General features: G+C 40.2%; 1 protein-coding gene across 1 annotated transcript; it reads left to right on the plus strand.

Annotated features, from left to right (window-relative positions):
• The first annotated feature begins 2,500 nt into the window (after positions 1–2,500).
• On the plus strand, positions 2,501–14,093 carry LOC118095581 (vomeronasal type-2 receptor 26-like). Its single transcript, XM_060281325.1, has 6 exons — positions 2,501–2,676; positions 3,471–3,762; positions 4,784–5,059; positions 11,748–11,975; positions 12,338–12,464; positions 13,192–14,093. The coding sequence occupies exons 1-6, from the start codon at positions 2,501–2,503 to the stop codon at positions 14,091–14,093; spliced, it is 2,001 nt and encodes a 666-aa protein (XP_060137308.1).
• The last annotated feature ends 307 nt before the right edge of the window (positions 14,094–14,400 follow it).

Here is a 14,400-nt window from a genome sequence, read left to right on the forward strand (position 1 = left end):
CAGTTCCAAAATGGCTGCAGTGCGACTTCTGGCGCGGCGGCCATTTTGGAACTGGGCAAAGCAGCATCAAAAGTCGCTTCTGAGCATGCTCCGCCCAGTTCCAAAATGACCGTCGCGCCAGAATAAACCGGGGAAAAACCAAAACAGGAACAGCTGGAAAAATGGGGATTTCCCGGGGAAAACGGGAGATTTGGCAGCTATGTTTATAGATGGTATATAACACTGGTTAAAATGCCCAAAATGTATAAGAATGATCATAATCAATGTTGGAAGTGTAAATGAGCTGATAGAACTTTCATTCATATATGGTGGTTTTGTAAGAAAGCAAAAGCTTACTGGGAAATGATGAATAATGAACTAATTAGGATTTAAAATGTCAATAGAGGGAAAACCAGAAACCTTTTTGCTGGGTTTGATTGGGCCAGAGTTACAAAAAATATAATGATAAAATTGTTTATGTATGCAACAACTGCAGCAAGGATTTTATATGTGCAGAAGTGGAAAGAAACAGCAATACCCACAAAAGAAGAATGGATCAACAAACTACTGGACTATGCTTAGATGGCTAAATTTACTGCTAGACTAAGAGACTCTAATTGCATGCCAAGGCCCCGGGTCAGTAGTTCCCTCAGATAATAAACACACGGATGCAGATATTTTAGGTTAATGGGATAAATTAGGCCACAACTTTATTGGTTACAGATGTGAGTGGTTTGGCTTAGGCATTGGGTGAAACCTGGCTATATACCGACTCCTGCCCGTCTACATGGAGTCATACTAAGGGTAAACCACCAGTAGGGGGAGCACTTTGATATACGTCAGTCAAATCAGGGCACCCCACAGGGTCCCCATTGGGGTTGTGGCATGGCCCTGACCCACGTCCAGGCTTTGAACAGGATCCACACCCCCAGAATCCTTTAACAGGAAACCCTTATCGAGGACAAGCAGGCAGAACATATGGTGTTCTTAAAATGTGTTATGTGAAAACCTAATGAAAAAAATGAAAATGAAACCTTTGTTGTTGTTGTTTAGTCGTTTAGTCGTGTCCGACTCTTCATGACCCCATGGACCATAGCACGCCAGGCACTCCTGTCTTGCACTGCCTCCCGCAGTTTGGTCAAACTCATGTTCGTAGCTTCGAGAACACTGTCCAACCATCTTGTCCTCTGTCGTCCCTTTAGTAAAGCGTATTGAATTCTAGTTTAATTTTGTCTGAGGCCTTGTTATTAATCCTGTGCCAAATTGCACTAGCAACCAAACCAGTGGCTGTGCCAGTCCAGAAGCTACAGAAGTTAAAGACAGTTAAGTGGAGCCAGTCTGGCAATATATACATTCACTTTTTTGTTCAGGAAAGCACCAAAGGATGGTGAGAATCCAGCAATCAGGTCCCAGATTGCTTGTCCACTGACACTCTCAATGTGCCTTTTACGACATCAAAGAAGCCCATAAACAAATTGCACTGTGTTAATCACCAATCCAACCATGTCCTTTAAATATACTGAATCATTTAAGAAATGGATGGAAATGGGTGGATATGGGAGCTGCAGTTCAGCAAGACCTGGAGCACATTGCATTCATTATTACTGATGGGACCACTCGTCAGTTGTGAGTGCACTGCTAAAGAGGTTCCCATGCATACCAAATTGACTCAGACAATAAAAATGTATTGTTTCTAAAGTGGCTAGGTGTCATGGTTTACTTCATTTCCCAGGGTCTCTATGTGCTGGAACAGTTCCAGCACTGTTCCCAAGATCCAGTTAGTGGGGTGGCCAAAAGTGTCCCAACAAAGTTACATACATGAGAGAGTCCGGAGCCCCAGTAGTAGCAAATTAGAAAATTGGGGGAAGGCTAGGACTGGCTCACCTCTAAAAATACAGTATTTTGAGATAGGTTTTTTTTTAAGGGAAATGGCTGGTGCCTGTCTATCAATGGTTTAGCAACTGTGGGTGTATTGCATCAGCAAGAAGGTTGGACTAAATGACTTTAGAGAACCATTCCTAATCTATAACTCGCTGGGGTGATAAATATGTTTACTTGGCAGTTCTGCTAAGGATGATGCACCATGGAGTCCTTAAAAAATTGCAAGAAGTGATAGTCTCCCCTGTAATTATTAAAATTACAATAATTAATTCACCAAGCCAAAGCTCTGAAAGGCAGAATGCAGGGTGGAGGGAGAATCAGCAAGCAAGTCTGAAATGTTTATAGTCTCCCAGTGTTCCATAGACAGTTATAATAATGCAGGAGAGAGAGGCCAGGTTCTGTGATTGTACAGGTCATATATCAAATCACTTCATCTTATTTACCATTCAAGGCAGGTCTTTGTGACAGGGTTTAATGATAAGATGCGTGAATGTCCCTTTAAGCACTGAATTGGAAGAGTCTGCTGCCTCAAATCCATCCTGTTCAAATCAGGCTGATTATAATAATGATATTGTAGAGAGGCAAAGGAGAGTCCATGCGTAGAATCATGCTGCTGTTGCTTCTCTTGCTCTTCCCCATCATGGTGTGCCGAGTGCATAGTGCTAATTTTACTACAACTAATCCTGTACCTATTCCACATGAGTGGTATGAGCCAGGTGACCCTGTCATTGGTGAGATAGCATCTCTTATTCGCTACTTCCTCCCCAATTTTTTATTTAATATACACCCCACTGAAGTCTTGATTGACCACCCAATGTAAGTAAATAGTTCTCAATATTATTTCATTCATGCTTTACATTCTAATATTTGACTGAAATATACTTTGAATGAATAGTTTTAGAACTGCATTGATCTGACAGCCTGCATTGATTTGAAAGATTTGATAGACTGTATGAGAAACATTTGTGCATACAAGCCATGTCTACACTCTCACTTGGACATTAGGAATCCTTAAGATTTAGTGATTCTATTCTGCAAAGAAAGAATTGAGTAAGAGAAGGAGAAGTTGGGTGGCATAAAAACCAAAGAAGTGAAGCAGTCAAGTTTATTGATGTGACCAAATTGTTCAGATTGGTTATAACAAGAATGGATTGCGAAGAGCTCCAAGTGTATCTTTCAAACTGGATGTATGAGCATTAAAATGACAACTGAAATTCAATGAATGAAGTGATTTGAATTTGGGCAACAACAAAAAATGACCTAATTTCACTGATAAATCTATGACATTTGAACTGGTGCTGACTGACCAGGAATGAGCTCCTGGGATAGCTCATTCATGCATCATTACTGATGCCAGAGAAATGGTAACATGGCCAGATGACAGACATTTACACTACCTGCATTCTAGTTGTTGGCTTGCATGGCAGACTAACACTAGGGAGATACAGCTGAAAGGTGGTAAAAAAGGTGAAAAATAAACTGGTCATGTCTATTGCTCAAAAGAAAGAATATAGTCTTAATAGTTTTTCTATATCCCAATAGCCTGAAAGCTGTATCTCTCAGATCTTGACTTTTATTTCCCTCGTGAAAGAATGCCACTTTATTCACAGGGTGTTATCAAAGTTCTACCAGCACATCCTTGCCCTGGTGTTTGCGATTGATGAGATCAATGAGAATCCCAAGGTCTTGCCCAATCTCACGCTTGGGTTCCACATCTATGACAGCTACTATGATGCTAAAATGACGTACCGCACCACTCTGGATCTGCTGTTTAACTCACATACCTTTGTCCCCAACTACAAATGTGGCTACCAAGAAAATGTAATAGGAGTCATTGGGGGACTTAGCTCTGAGGTCACCTCGTGTATGGCAGACATCTTGGGTCTTTACAAAATTCCACAGGTATGAATATTATGGTTATCAGAAAATTGAGATTTCACACCATAATTCACTCTCCAGCTTTCTTTCCAGCAGGAGTACATTGATTCATAAATTTGGAGTGGTGTAACAGGGACAAGTGAAAGGGACTGAAATGTATGGGTTTGTTGATGTTATAGCATGGGGGTCTCCAACAATGTGCATGAGAGGGGCAAGGTTACAAAGGTTGTGTGCTTATTGCGTGTAAGGAAAGTTGCTTCAAAGGTGCCAGGTTGGTAAATGGGGTACCCAGATGTGAACATATAACATCCTTGGAAAATATTATCAGTGGATCATATAAGCTCAGGACATGTTAGCTAGAATTGCTCTCCATATGAAATGGGAAAGATTGCTTGTGTATTTTTTATGTAAGTGGAAGTGGGTATTTCTCTCCCCCCCCCCCGGCAAAACACAGTAAATTTGGGATATGTGGGATAAATATTATTATTAAATTATTATCATGGGATCATATAAGCTCAGCACATGTTAACTAGGAATGCTTTCCATAAGAATTGGGAAATTCTTTTTCTGGGGAACAACTGTATGCTGTTTCTGCAAAATGTTCACATCCAACGGATAATTGAAAACCATGTTTTCTAGTTACTGTTCTATCATTCAACATTTGGGAGACACTTCTAGCAGTGCCAGTATTATATGGTGTTGTGTATTGTTTAATTTCATTTTAGTTCTTTTGTTTTTTGCTTGATGTGATTGATATGGTATTTTTGTATTTTACTGATATTTTATTTTGTGCTGCAAAAAAGAGTAAATGCTCTCCTATACTTGAAGTAAAGTCACATCTACAGGTAGGAATCTGCTTTGATTCCGTAATAATGGGAATTAATATCTACAGGGCAGGGGAATGAGCAAGATTGTGTTTTTATTTTCTATGTAAGTGTGGGGGTTTCCCCCCCCCCATGAAATCAGTACCTATTGGAGATATATGGGATTAATAGGTTTGTTATTAATTCTTTCACTCAGAATGCTTGGGCTTTTCTTTTTACAGACTTCGTATGGTTCATTTGAAGCAGTCACAAATCATCAAATTAAGTTCCCTTCCTTTTACCACATGGTTCCTAATGAAAGACTTCAGTACCAGGGAATTATCCAGTTGCTTCTGCATTTTGGATGGAAATGGGTTGGGCTCATCACTCCTGCTAATGAAGCTGGAGAACGTTTCTTGAATACCATTGAACCAATGCTTTTCAAGAATAAGATCTGTTCAGCATTAACAGAAAGAATTGAATACCATATCCGTTACACTGGTAACATGTTTGATATGGTGCGTGACACAAGTTTTGTTTTGCCAGCTTTCATGAGAAGCACAGCAAACGCAGTTGTTGTATATGGAGAAAGTACATCTATTATGTGGTTGTCATTTGCTCTAAGCATGATGAAGTTAGCCCAGCTCATAGCTGCTCAGTCCAAAAATAATTTGCCTGAAGGAAAAGTATGGATTACCACAGCTCAAATGGATTTTGTTATAAATATTTTTCAGAAACTTGTTGTTGATATTGATATACAAATGTTCCATGGTGCTATCTCCTTTGCATTTCATTCCAAGGAAATTCATGGCTTCCAATACTTTCTGCAGAATGTAAATCCTTCCTTGGCAGATGGAAATGGTTTTATCACAGATTTCTGGGAACAAGCATTCGGTTGTTCATTTAAGTCAATATACAAAGCTAAGCGTTGTACCGGAGCGGAAATGCTGGAGAGCCTTCCTGCACCATTGTTTGAAATGAGCATGACCAGCCACAGCTACAGTATCTATAATGCTGTCTATGCTTTGGCACATGCCTTACATAGACACTTGGCTGGATCCAACCGCAGAAGAATGGAAGCTGCAAGCAGACAATCTCCTCAAAATATAGAGCCTTGGAAGGTAGTGTCTGCCGTCACAAAGAGTTTGGTTTACAAAGTATTTGCTATTGTGCACTGCCTTGATATTTTATGTGAGTTGGTATTTAGTTATAAATAGTGGGTAAATAACAGCATATATTTAAAGAGTTGGAATAAATGCTGTTCCTATATTTCAAGTGGCATTTGATTAGAAAATTGTTTAAGCTTTGGGGCGGGTAGTAACTGTGTAATAAGCTGTCTTATTACAAAAGAATTTCAGAAATAGACTGGAAAGAGAAGTTGCTGAATTGCAACTTATTACCCAACTTAAAAACATGGAGAGACCTGGTCTGAATAGAGACATTGGATTCTTATCTCATTTTACATGAGAAAGCCTTTTTTGCCATCTCACCTCTTGCTTTTTCCTGTAAGACCAATTGCAGTCATTAACAGTCAAAAATCATAGAATCATAGAGTTGGAAGAGACCACAAGGGCCATCCAGTCCAACCCCCTGCCAAGCAGGAAACACCATCAAAGCATTCCTGACATATGGCCATCAAGACCTCCAAAGAAGGAGACTCCACCACACTCCTTGGCAGCAAATTCCACTGCCGAACAGCTCTTACAGTCAGGAAGTTCTTCCTAATGTTTAGGTGGATTCTTCTCTCTTGTAGTTTGAATCCATTGCTCCATGTCCGCTTCTCTGGAGCAGCAGAAAACAACCTTTCTCCCTCCTCTATACGACATCCTTTTATATATTTGAACATGGCTCTCATATCACCCCTTAACTTTCTCTTCTCCAGGCTAAACATACCCAGCTCCCTAAGAGGTTCCTAATAAGGCATTGTTTCCAGGCCTTTGACCATTTTGGTTGCCCTCCTGGACACGTTCTAGCCATCTCACCCCTTGCTTTTTCCTGTAAGACCAGTTGCAGTTCTTTAACAGTCGTCAACAGGTTTACCACACCTATCAGTCAATCACCCATTCCCCCCCCCTTCTGAGTAATACCCCTCCCCACCCTTTGACTATACATAGGGTCTGGTGGCTTCTGTTTCAGTGTATCTGAAAAAGTGTGCATGCACACGAAAGCTCACACCAATAACAAACTTAGGTGGTCTCTAAGGTGCTACAGGAAGGATTTTAAAAAATTATTTTTCCTATGGTAGACCAACACGGCTACCTACCTGTAACTAAATCAATATAGTAGTTAAGTGTACTTGAAATACATGTCCAGTGGAATAAAACGCCATAAGAGTTTAAAATAATAAAAGATTTAACTAAGAACAGTACCAGTTTATGACGATTTGTGCAGCTGTGTAACCTTTTGCTTTCTTTTACTTATGACTTTTGCACAAATCTAGCTACATTTCTAGTGACATACAAATTCTAGTTGGACGGGAGGTAATTTAAATAGTATTCCTTTATCCTCCCTGGCACTTTTTGAACAAGCAGGTATATGAGGGATGAGCTGAAATCTGAATAAAATCTACAAAGGAAGAGAACGTGGCTCACTGTTTCTGTTTGACCGCTCTTACATGGACAGATCTACTTGCCGTGAAGAAATAGATCAGAAGGCAGGACATGAAATCCATAGCTGCCAAGTTATCCCTTTTTCACAGGGATTTTCCCTTATGCTGAATAGGCTTCCTCGCGAGAAAAGGGAAAACTTGGCAGCTATGCATGAAATCTAGCTTGCATAAATGCCCTTCTAAATTTGAGGATAGTCAAATTTGTCATATATTGAGGAAGTACCAGCGCCAATCTGTTTGTCCTGATCATGGGATCAGCTAGGGCTAAGTGGTTTTTTAGTTTGTTATCTCTGATTCTCTGTGAAATATTCATTTTTGCTTTATTGTATCCTTGGGTTAGGATATCGCTGATGGAAAACCCCAAATTTAATAATTTAGTATTTAACTGGGTTTTTCCCCACTTGGAGTAAAAAGAATCGGTCAATGTGAGAGGAGCTAGTCCCACTGGTGCATACATCACTTTCAACCAAAAGTGGGACCTACACAGCCATGTTCAAGTTTCTATTGAAATTAGGCCTGCTTTCAGTCATATTATTACTCGTCTTCTTTGGCAATCACTAATAGCTGAGTAAGATTGTCTTCCATAAACATGGTTTTAACAGTGAGTCCTTAAGTGACTGTGCAGGCCAATTTTGGATCAGGAGTTGATCACAGTGTGGAATTGCTGAGTGTGCTGAGGGAGAAGTGTGGCACCTTTCTCCCTTGCGTCCTGAGTTCGAGTGTCTTCAAAGCCCATGACACCTTTGGCAAAGGCTGTTCTCCAATTGAAGTGCTTGCAGGGCAGTGTTTCCCAGTTGTCAATGTTTATACAACATTTTTAAAGATTTGCCTTGAGACAGTCTTTAAACCTCTTTTGTTGACCACCAGCATTACGCTTTCCATTTTTAAGTTTGGAATAGAGTATTTGCTTTGGAAGACGATGATCCGCACAACATGACCAGTCCAATGAAGTTGATGTTGAAGAATCATTGCTTCAACACGTGATCTTTGCTTCTTCCAGTACACTGATATTAGTTCGCCTGTCTTCCCAAGTGATGCGTAATAAATTTCGGAGACACCATTGATGGAATCTTTTAAGGAGTTTGAGGTGGTGTTTATAAGTGGTCCACGTTTCATGTAAGGTTGGTAGTACAATTGCTTTGTAAACAAGCATTTTGGTTTCCCTGTGAATGTCCTGGTCCTCAAATAGCTTCTTTATCTTTTAGAAGTGTGATACAGTCTGCTGAGCGTAGAGTGCATATGCCATGATTTATTGGCCCATAGATGGTCTTTGTTGCTTTAAAGAAACTCTGTGCATCATGAGTGTCAGCTAAGCGCTGGATCTCTTGAGCTTTTTTTATCCACCAGGTGTTCTTTAGTTCTCTGGTTCGTCATTGAACCTCAGCCTTAGCATTGGCATAGGGTTTTTTTCTTAGTGGCGCAGTTTCTATCTCTTTGCCAGATCTGAAAGGCCTTCCATTTCTTGTCAATCATGCATTCACTCTCACTGTCATTCTCATCAAACCAGTCTGGTGTTTCTTGGTTTGGTATCCAATAGTTTGTTCACAGGCTGCAATAATGGATGTTTTTAGCTTGGTCCAGTAGTGGGTGGTGCTGTGGTCTAAATCACAGAGCCTAGGGCTTGCTGATCAGAAGGTTGGCGGTTCGAATGAGTTCCCGTTGTTCGGTCCCAGCTCCTGTCCACCTAGCAGTTTGAAAGCACATCAAAGTGCAAGTAGATAAATAGAATGGATTATCAAATTAAGCGAGTACCTTCTAATGGCAAGATTAACAGCAGCAATAAGGAACCAGTCCAAACAGGAATTAAGAAGTGAGTGGAAAAGCTATGGTGAATATATGAGAAAGCATTGTTCGAAAGAAGATATGCTAGGATGCGTTGAGAAGGAGGTCTGAAGAGAAATACAAGACAATTAGAGTTTAAGTTATCACTATCTAGTTTTAATATAGAGATGCATAAAAAACAAATGCACAAGTGAGTAACAGAGTGAAAATGGAAGTCGGGAAAGTGTGGGGGGAAGCAGAGGGGGGAAGGGAGGGAGGGGAGGTTGAGAGGAGGTTCTGTTTTGTTTTGAATGTACAGTGGTAATTTTTGGTATGATTTGTAACATCTTTGTAATGTTTTAAAATTTGAAATAAAGTTTTTTTTAATTAAAAAAAAAGATAAATAGATACCGCTCCGGCAGGAAGGTAAAGGGCGTTTCCGTGCACTGCTCTGGTTTGCCAGAAGCGGCTCAGTCATGCTGGCCACATGACCCGGAAACTGTCTACAGACAAATGCCAGCTCCCTTGGCCTATAGAGTGAGATGAGCGCCACAACCCCAGAGTCGTCCGAAACTGGACCTAATGGTCAGGGGTACCTTGACCTTTACCTAGTTTGTACACAGGCTGCAATAATGGGTGTTTTTAGCTTGGTCCAGTGTTCCTCCATGTAGAGAGTTCTGAAACAGATGGTCCTTAAGAGTCACTTGGAAGCAATCCCACTTAATAAGATCTTGAAGGACTTGAGTGTTCATTTTGAGCCTTGGTTTCCTTCTTTGATGCCTGCCTATCCTTGATAGCCATTGTGGAGCACGGCAATATCGATGTTCAAACGTCGCAGCTCTCTTGCAATGATGGCAGTTCTGCGTTCAGGACATTCACTGTCTGTGTTATCTGACAAAGTCTATACATTCCATTTTCCAAAGTTCAATTGTCTTTTATGACCGCTGGGTGGTGACCCCACTGGGCACGTTAATTCTCTCAGGGAAAGGGGGAGGCACTTTGTTTAGGGCACCTTTTCTAGTCCCCTTTTGGGGTGAACAGAGTGGATTCTAAATAGGGCTGCTCAGTCATGGATACAGCTGCCGAGCTGCTCAACTGCCTCATTCCTTGAGTCAGAGCGACTGAATCTGTATCCACCGCCCATGTGCCAGTTCATGACTAAGGACTTCCATATTTCATGGCCCTGCCCCCATTACCATTTGGCAATTGCCATGGGACTTTTGGGGTTTGGGATGGGTTTTTGGAAGATGCCTGTGTGTGAATTTGTTTTATGTGTGTAGATTGGTGCACGTTGACCAATGCACAGTCTTCGCAATAAGGCTTTATTCCGATGGCATTATTACGATGACTTGTAGATTCTTATCTGCTGCAGCCTTCATCAGCCTTCACAGCCATTGTAACATACCACTTGTTATCACCCACCTGTTCTGCCATTGAGGACTTCTTGGATCATTCTTTGTCTAGCTCTTCCCCTTTGACCTTAACAGCTTGGGTGACCCTACTGGGAGTACAAGACTCCCGATGGCTTTGTTCACAAGGGCCATAGGAATGTGCAGGCCCACTCACCAAGACAATGTGAGAGTGAGAAATTACTCGTATTATCATTTGGTACACAACTAGGTACATTAAGCTAAAAGAGAAAGAAAATTAAAATCAAGCACATTCTCCACTTGGCCACCTTGTGATGTTACCAGTAACTTAAGAAAGGAAATAGGCAATTCCATTCCCTTTTTGAATTCCTTAAGAGGTTTCAAGCTCACCCAACCAAACTTTGAAAACTTTTCACCAGCTTTCTCTGCACTGCAACAACCAGCAAAAGCAGCAAGAAAGTTACACTTTTGTTCAGTTTGATATTGCACTACATAAAGCTAATTATCCATGACACCAATTTTGAAAAAGTATATTTTAGGTCCCAATATACCTCAAAGAAAACACAAAGGGTAGAGGCAGCATCCAAGAATAACAAACTGCAACTTCTCAATTAACTGGTATTGAGGTTAAATATTGTCATCCAGAGAGATGGTTCAAAACCTCTGAAAATTTGCTTCTAAAATGTCCTGTTATCCAGGTGAATAAGGAGATCCATTTTAACAATATATTACCAGACTCAACACTTCAAATGGAGTTTTCTGACCAAAGTTCTTTTATCCACTTTTGAGTGTATTCAAAGGATAAGTTAGAATAGCAATGGTGTGCCTAAAATGAGACAGCAGTCATTTGATTTAGCAGGAAGTGAAAGAAATGCCTGCTTACAAAGAATTTCCTTCAACATATACTACCTGATTTCTTTTATGGAGACTTTTGAATGGCCTCCTCAAATCTTAAAGAAGATTCCTACTGAGTTGCAAGCTATGCTCCTTAAGCAGAACACAAATCATTGGGAGGTTTTGTCATAATATTAACTTTTTAAAACCCCTCAGTTGTCATGTCCACTCCAGATATGATCCTTAGACCATCTTCCTCTTAGAGGTGATATATTGGCATGGAGAAGCAACTGCAAAGATTTTAATATGTCCCTGACTGGTCCCAATTATCCAAGAAAATATCATCGCACAATACTGAATAAAAATGGAAATGGAAAAGGGGCATAAAAGAAGTCTTTTTAACATGACAGCATGTAACTTTTCCTCCATGTGTGGTGTGTGTGGTATAAATTCCTTCATTTTCAGAAAACAAGAATGGTTCTCACAATTCTACACTGTCACAAATTATACTTTCAATTAAAATTTTATAATCCCTAGTTATAAAGATCTTGAATCCATCTAGGAAAGCTATTGAACAATCTTAATCAGAATGTTATAATACTTTATAGACCTTTTGATTCTCTTTCCACCTAGCTCCACTCATTCCTACAGAAGATCTCATTCAACAACTCTGCTGGGGATGAAATTACATTAAATGAACGTGGAGAATTAGCAGCTGGTTTTGATATTACAAATTTGATCACTTTCCCAAATAGATCCTACATCAGGGTCAAAGTGGGAAGGCTGGATCCTCAGGCCCCTCCAGGCAAAGAGCTCACCATTAATGATGGACAGATTGAATGGCACAGGGGCTTGACTCAGGTGAGGAAATAAATTTCTCAAATGCCAACATTCATGGTTGTCCAAATGAAATGTGATGCAATGAAAAAAATGAGGCATTTTTTTTCACTTAGCACCTGATTAAATGTGCAGTTTCCTTGGAGAGAAAAGTAGTCTTTAAGAAGAGGAAATTAATATGTAAATGGATAGTATTTTAATGGAGAGGATCTCTATTTGAACAATTAGTTTTGATTGTGGGAAAATGTTTACATATTAGTTTAAGAGATCCTATTTGTTGTCCAGCTTATCTTGCCTGCATTCTGCTTGGTATGTGATATTTTATTGTATATGATATGGAAACTTCATTTTCATAAAAAATAAATTCTTCCTACATATTTGCATAGGTGCCACCTCAGTCACTATGTAATGACAACTGCCGTCCTGGTTACGGGAAGAAAAAGAAGGAGAAAAGTAAATTTTGTTGCTATGATTGTGAACCATGTCCCAGTGGGATGTACTCAAATGAAAAGGGTGAGAAATGTTATGTTGTTGTTGTTTAGTCGTGTCCGACTCATCTTGACCCCATGGACCAGAGCACGCCAGGCACTCCAGTCTTCCACTGCTTCCCGCAGTTTGGTCAAACTCATGTTCGTAGCTTCGAGAACATTGTCCAACCATCTCGTCCTCTGTCGTCCCCTTCTCCTAGTGCCCGTTAAGATATATCAAACTGAACAATTTATTTAGCCAACTCTGAAGTCCTTAAAATTTTGTTGTGGTGTGGGGCTTAAAAATTGATTTCTGTACAGTTCTCGTTGTTTACAATATAATCTTTTAAAAATCCTGAAGAAAATATTATTAGAAAGGAATGTAATACATTTTACATCCAAATTCTACTATATTCTGATGGAATAGAAGTGATGGTCACTCCACAAAGAAGAAGGCAGTTTGGGGAGAGAGTGAATGTCTCATTCAGTGGACCTGTCTTGGCTCACAAGATTTCAGCTGTAATATTCCTCTCTTTTCAATACAGAGCACCTTGTGATTCTAAGAAAGAGGAGGAAGGCCACTAACACATAGAGATGTCCTCTGTGTAGAAATTCCACATTTGATGCATGAGATTTATTTCTGAAATATTTCAGGCAAAAGTCTTTGGGCTAGAAGTTTTGAAAGCTGTCCTGGTAAAGAACATTATCTAGGTGAACTCCTGATGACAAAAATTCTTAAGAATTGTCTTTCTAATTTCATTTTGTCTTTTCAGACATGGAAACATGTATCAGTTGCCCAGCAAATAAGTATCCAAACCAAGACCAGGATAATTGCATTCCAAAGATTCCAAACTTTCTGGGCTTTGATGAAATTTTAGCCATCATTTCAACTTCCTCTGCACTATTGTTCTCTCTGATCACAGCTCTAGTGTTGGGCATCTTCATTAAGCACAAGGACACCGTGATTGTCAAAGCCAACAATAGAAGCCTCACTTACATTCTCCTTGTGTCCCTCCTCTTGTGTTTCCTCTGCTCCTTGGTGTTCATTGGAACACCTAAGCAGGCAACCTGCCTTCTCCGACAAACAGGTTTTGGCATCGTCTTCTCTGTGGCCCTCTCTAGCATCTTGGCCAAAACTATATCAGTGGTTTTGGCATTCATGGCTACTAAGCCAGGATCCACAATCAGGAAGTGGGTTGGCAAAAAACTGGCTTATTCCATTGTCCTCTCTGGCTCAATTGTTCAAGTAGGGCTCTGTGGAGTTTGGCTGGCAACCTTTCCCCCATTCCCTGATTTGGACATGAAATCAATGAGTGAAGAAATTATATTCTTATGTAATGAAGGGTCCGTCCACATGTTCTACTGTGTTTTGAGCTACATGGGCTTCCTGGCCACTGTCAGCTTCACTGTGGCTTTCCTAGCCAGGAAGTTACCTGACAGCTTCAATGAAGCCAAGTTCATCACCTTCAGCATGCTGGTCTTCTGCAGTGTTTGGATCTCCTTTATTCCAACTTACCTGAGCACCAGAGGAAAATACATGGTGGCTGTGGAGATTTTCTCCATCTTGGCTTCTGGTGCTGGATTACTCGCTTGCATCTTTTTCCCCAAATGCTACATTATTCTTGTGAGACCTGAGTTGAACACCAGAGAACATCTAATGCAAAGAAAGATATAAATAATATAAGAAATTGCAGTTCCATGACTGTTCTTAATTTTCAACACTGAAACGTCAAAAATGTGAATGAATTCAGAGAATGTGACCAAATGAAACTATTTCAGCTATCTTGTGCTCTGTTTCTGGGCTGCAAAATTGTTGCATGTTATTTTAAGAGGGCAATCTGACCAAATGAGGCAAATGTTCACATCACCTTCCGAACTTCAACTGAAGACAGTGAAACTCTGAAACTGAAAGAAATACATCAACATTATTCTATAGCTATTCTGATTAGACAGCTAATATGAATGAAGTTAAGTATTACAGT

The sequence above is a fragment of the Zootoca vivipara genome, chromosome 13 (genome assembly GCF_963506605.1).
Source record: "Zootoca vivipara chromosome 13, rZooViv1.1, whole genome shotgun sequence".
In the NCBI taxonomy this organism is placed as follows: Eukaryota; Metazoa; Chordata; class Lepidosauria; order Squamata; family Lacertidae; genus Zootoca; species Zootoca vivipara.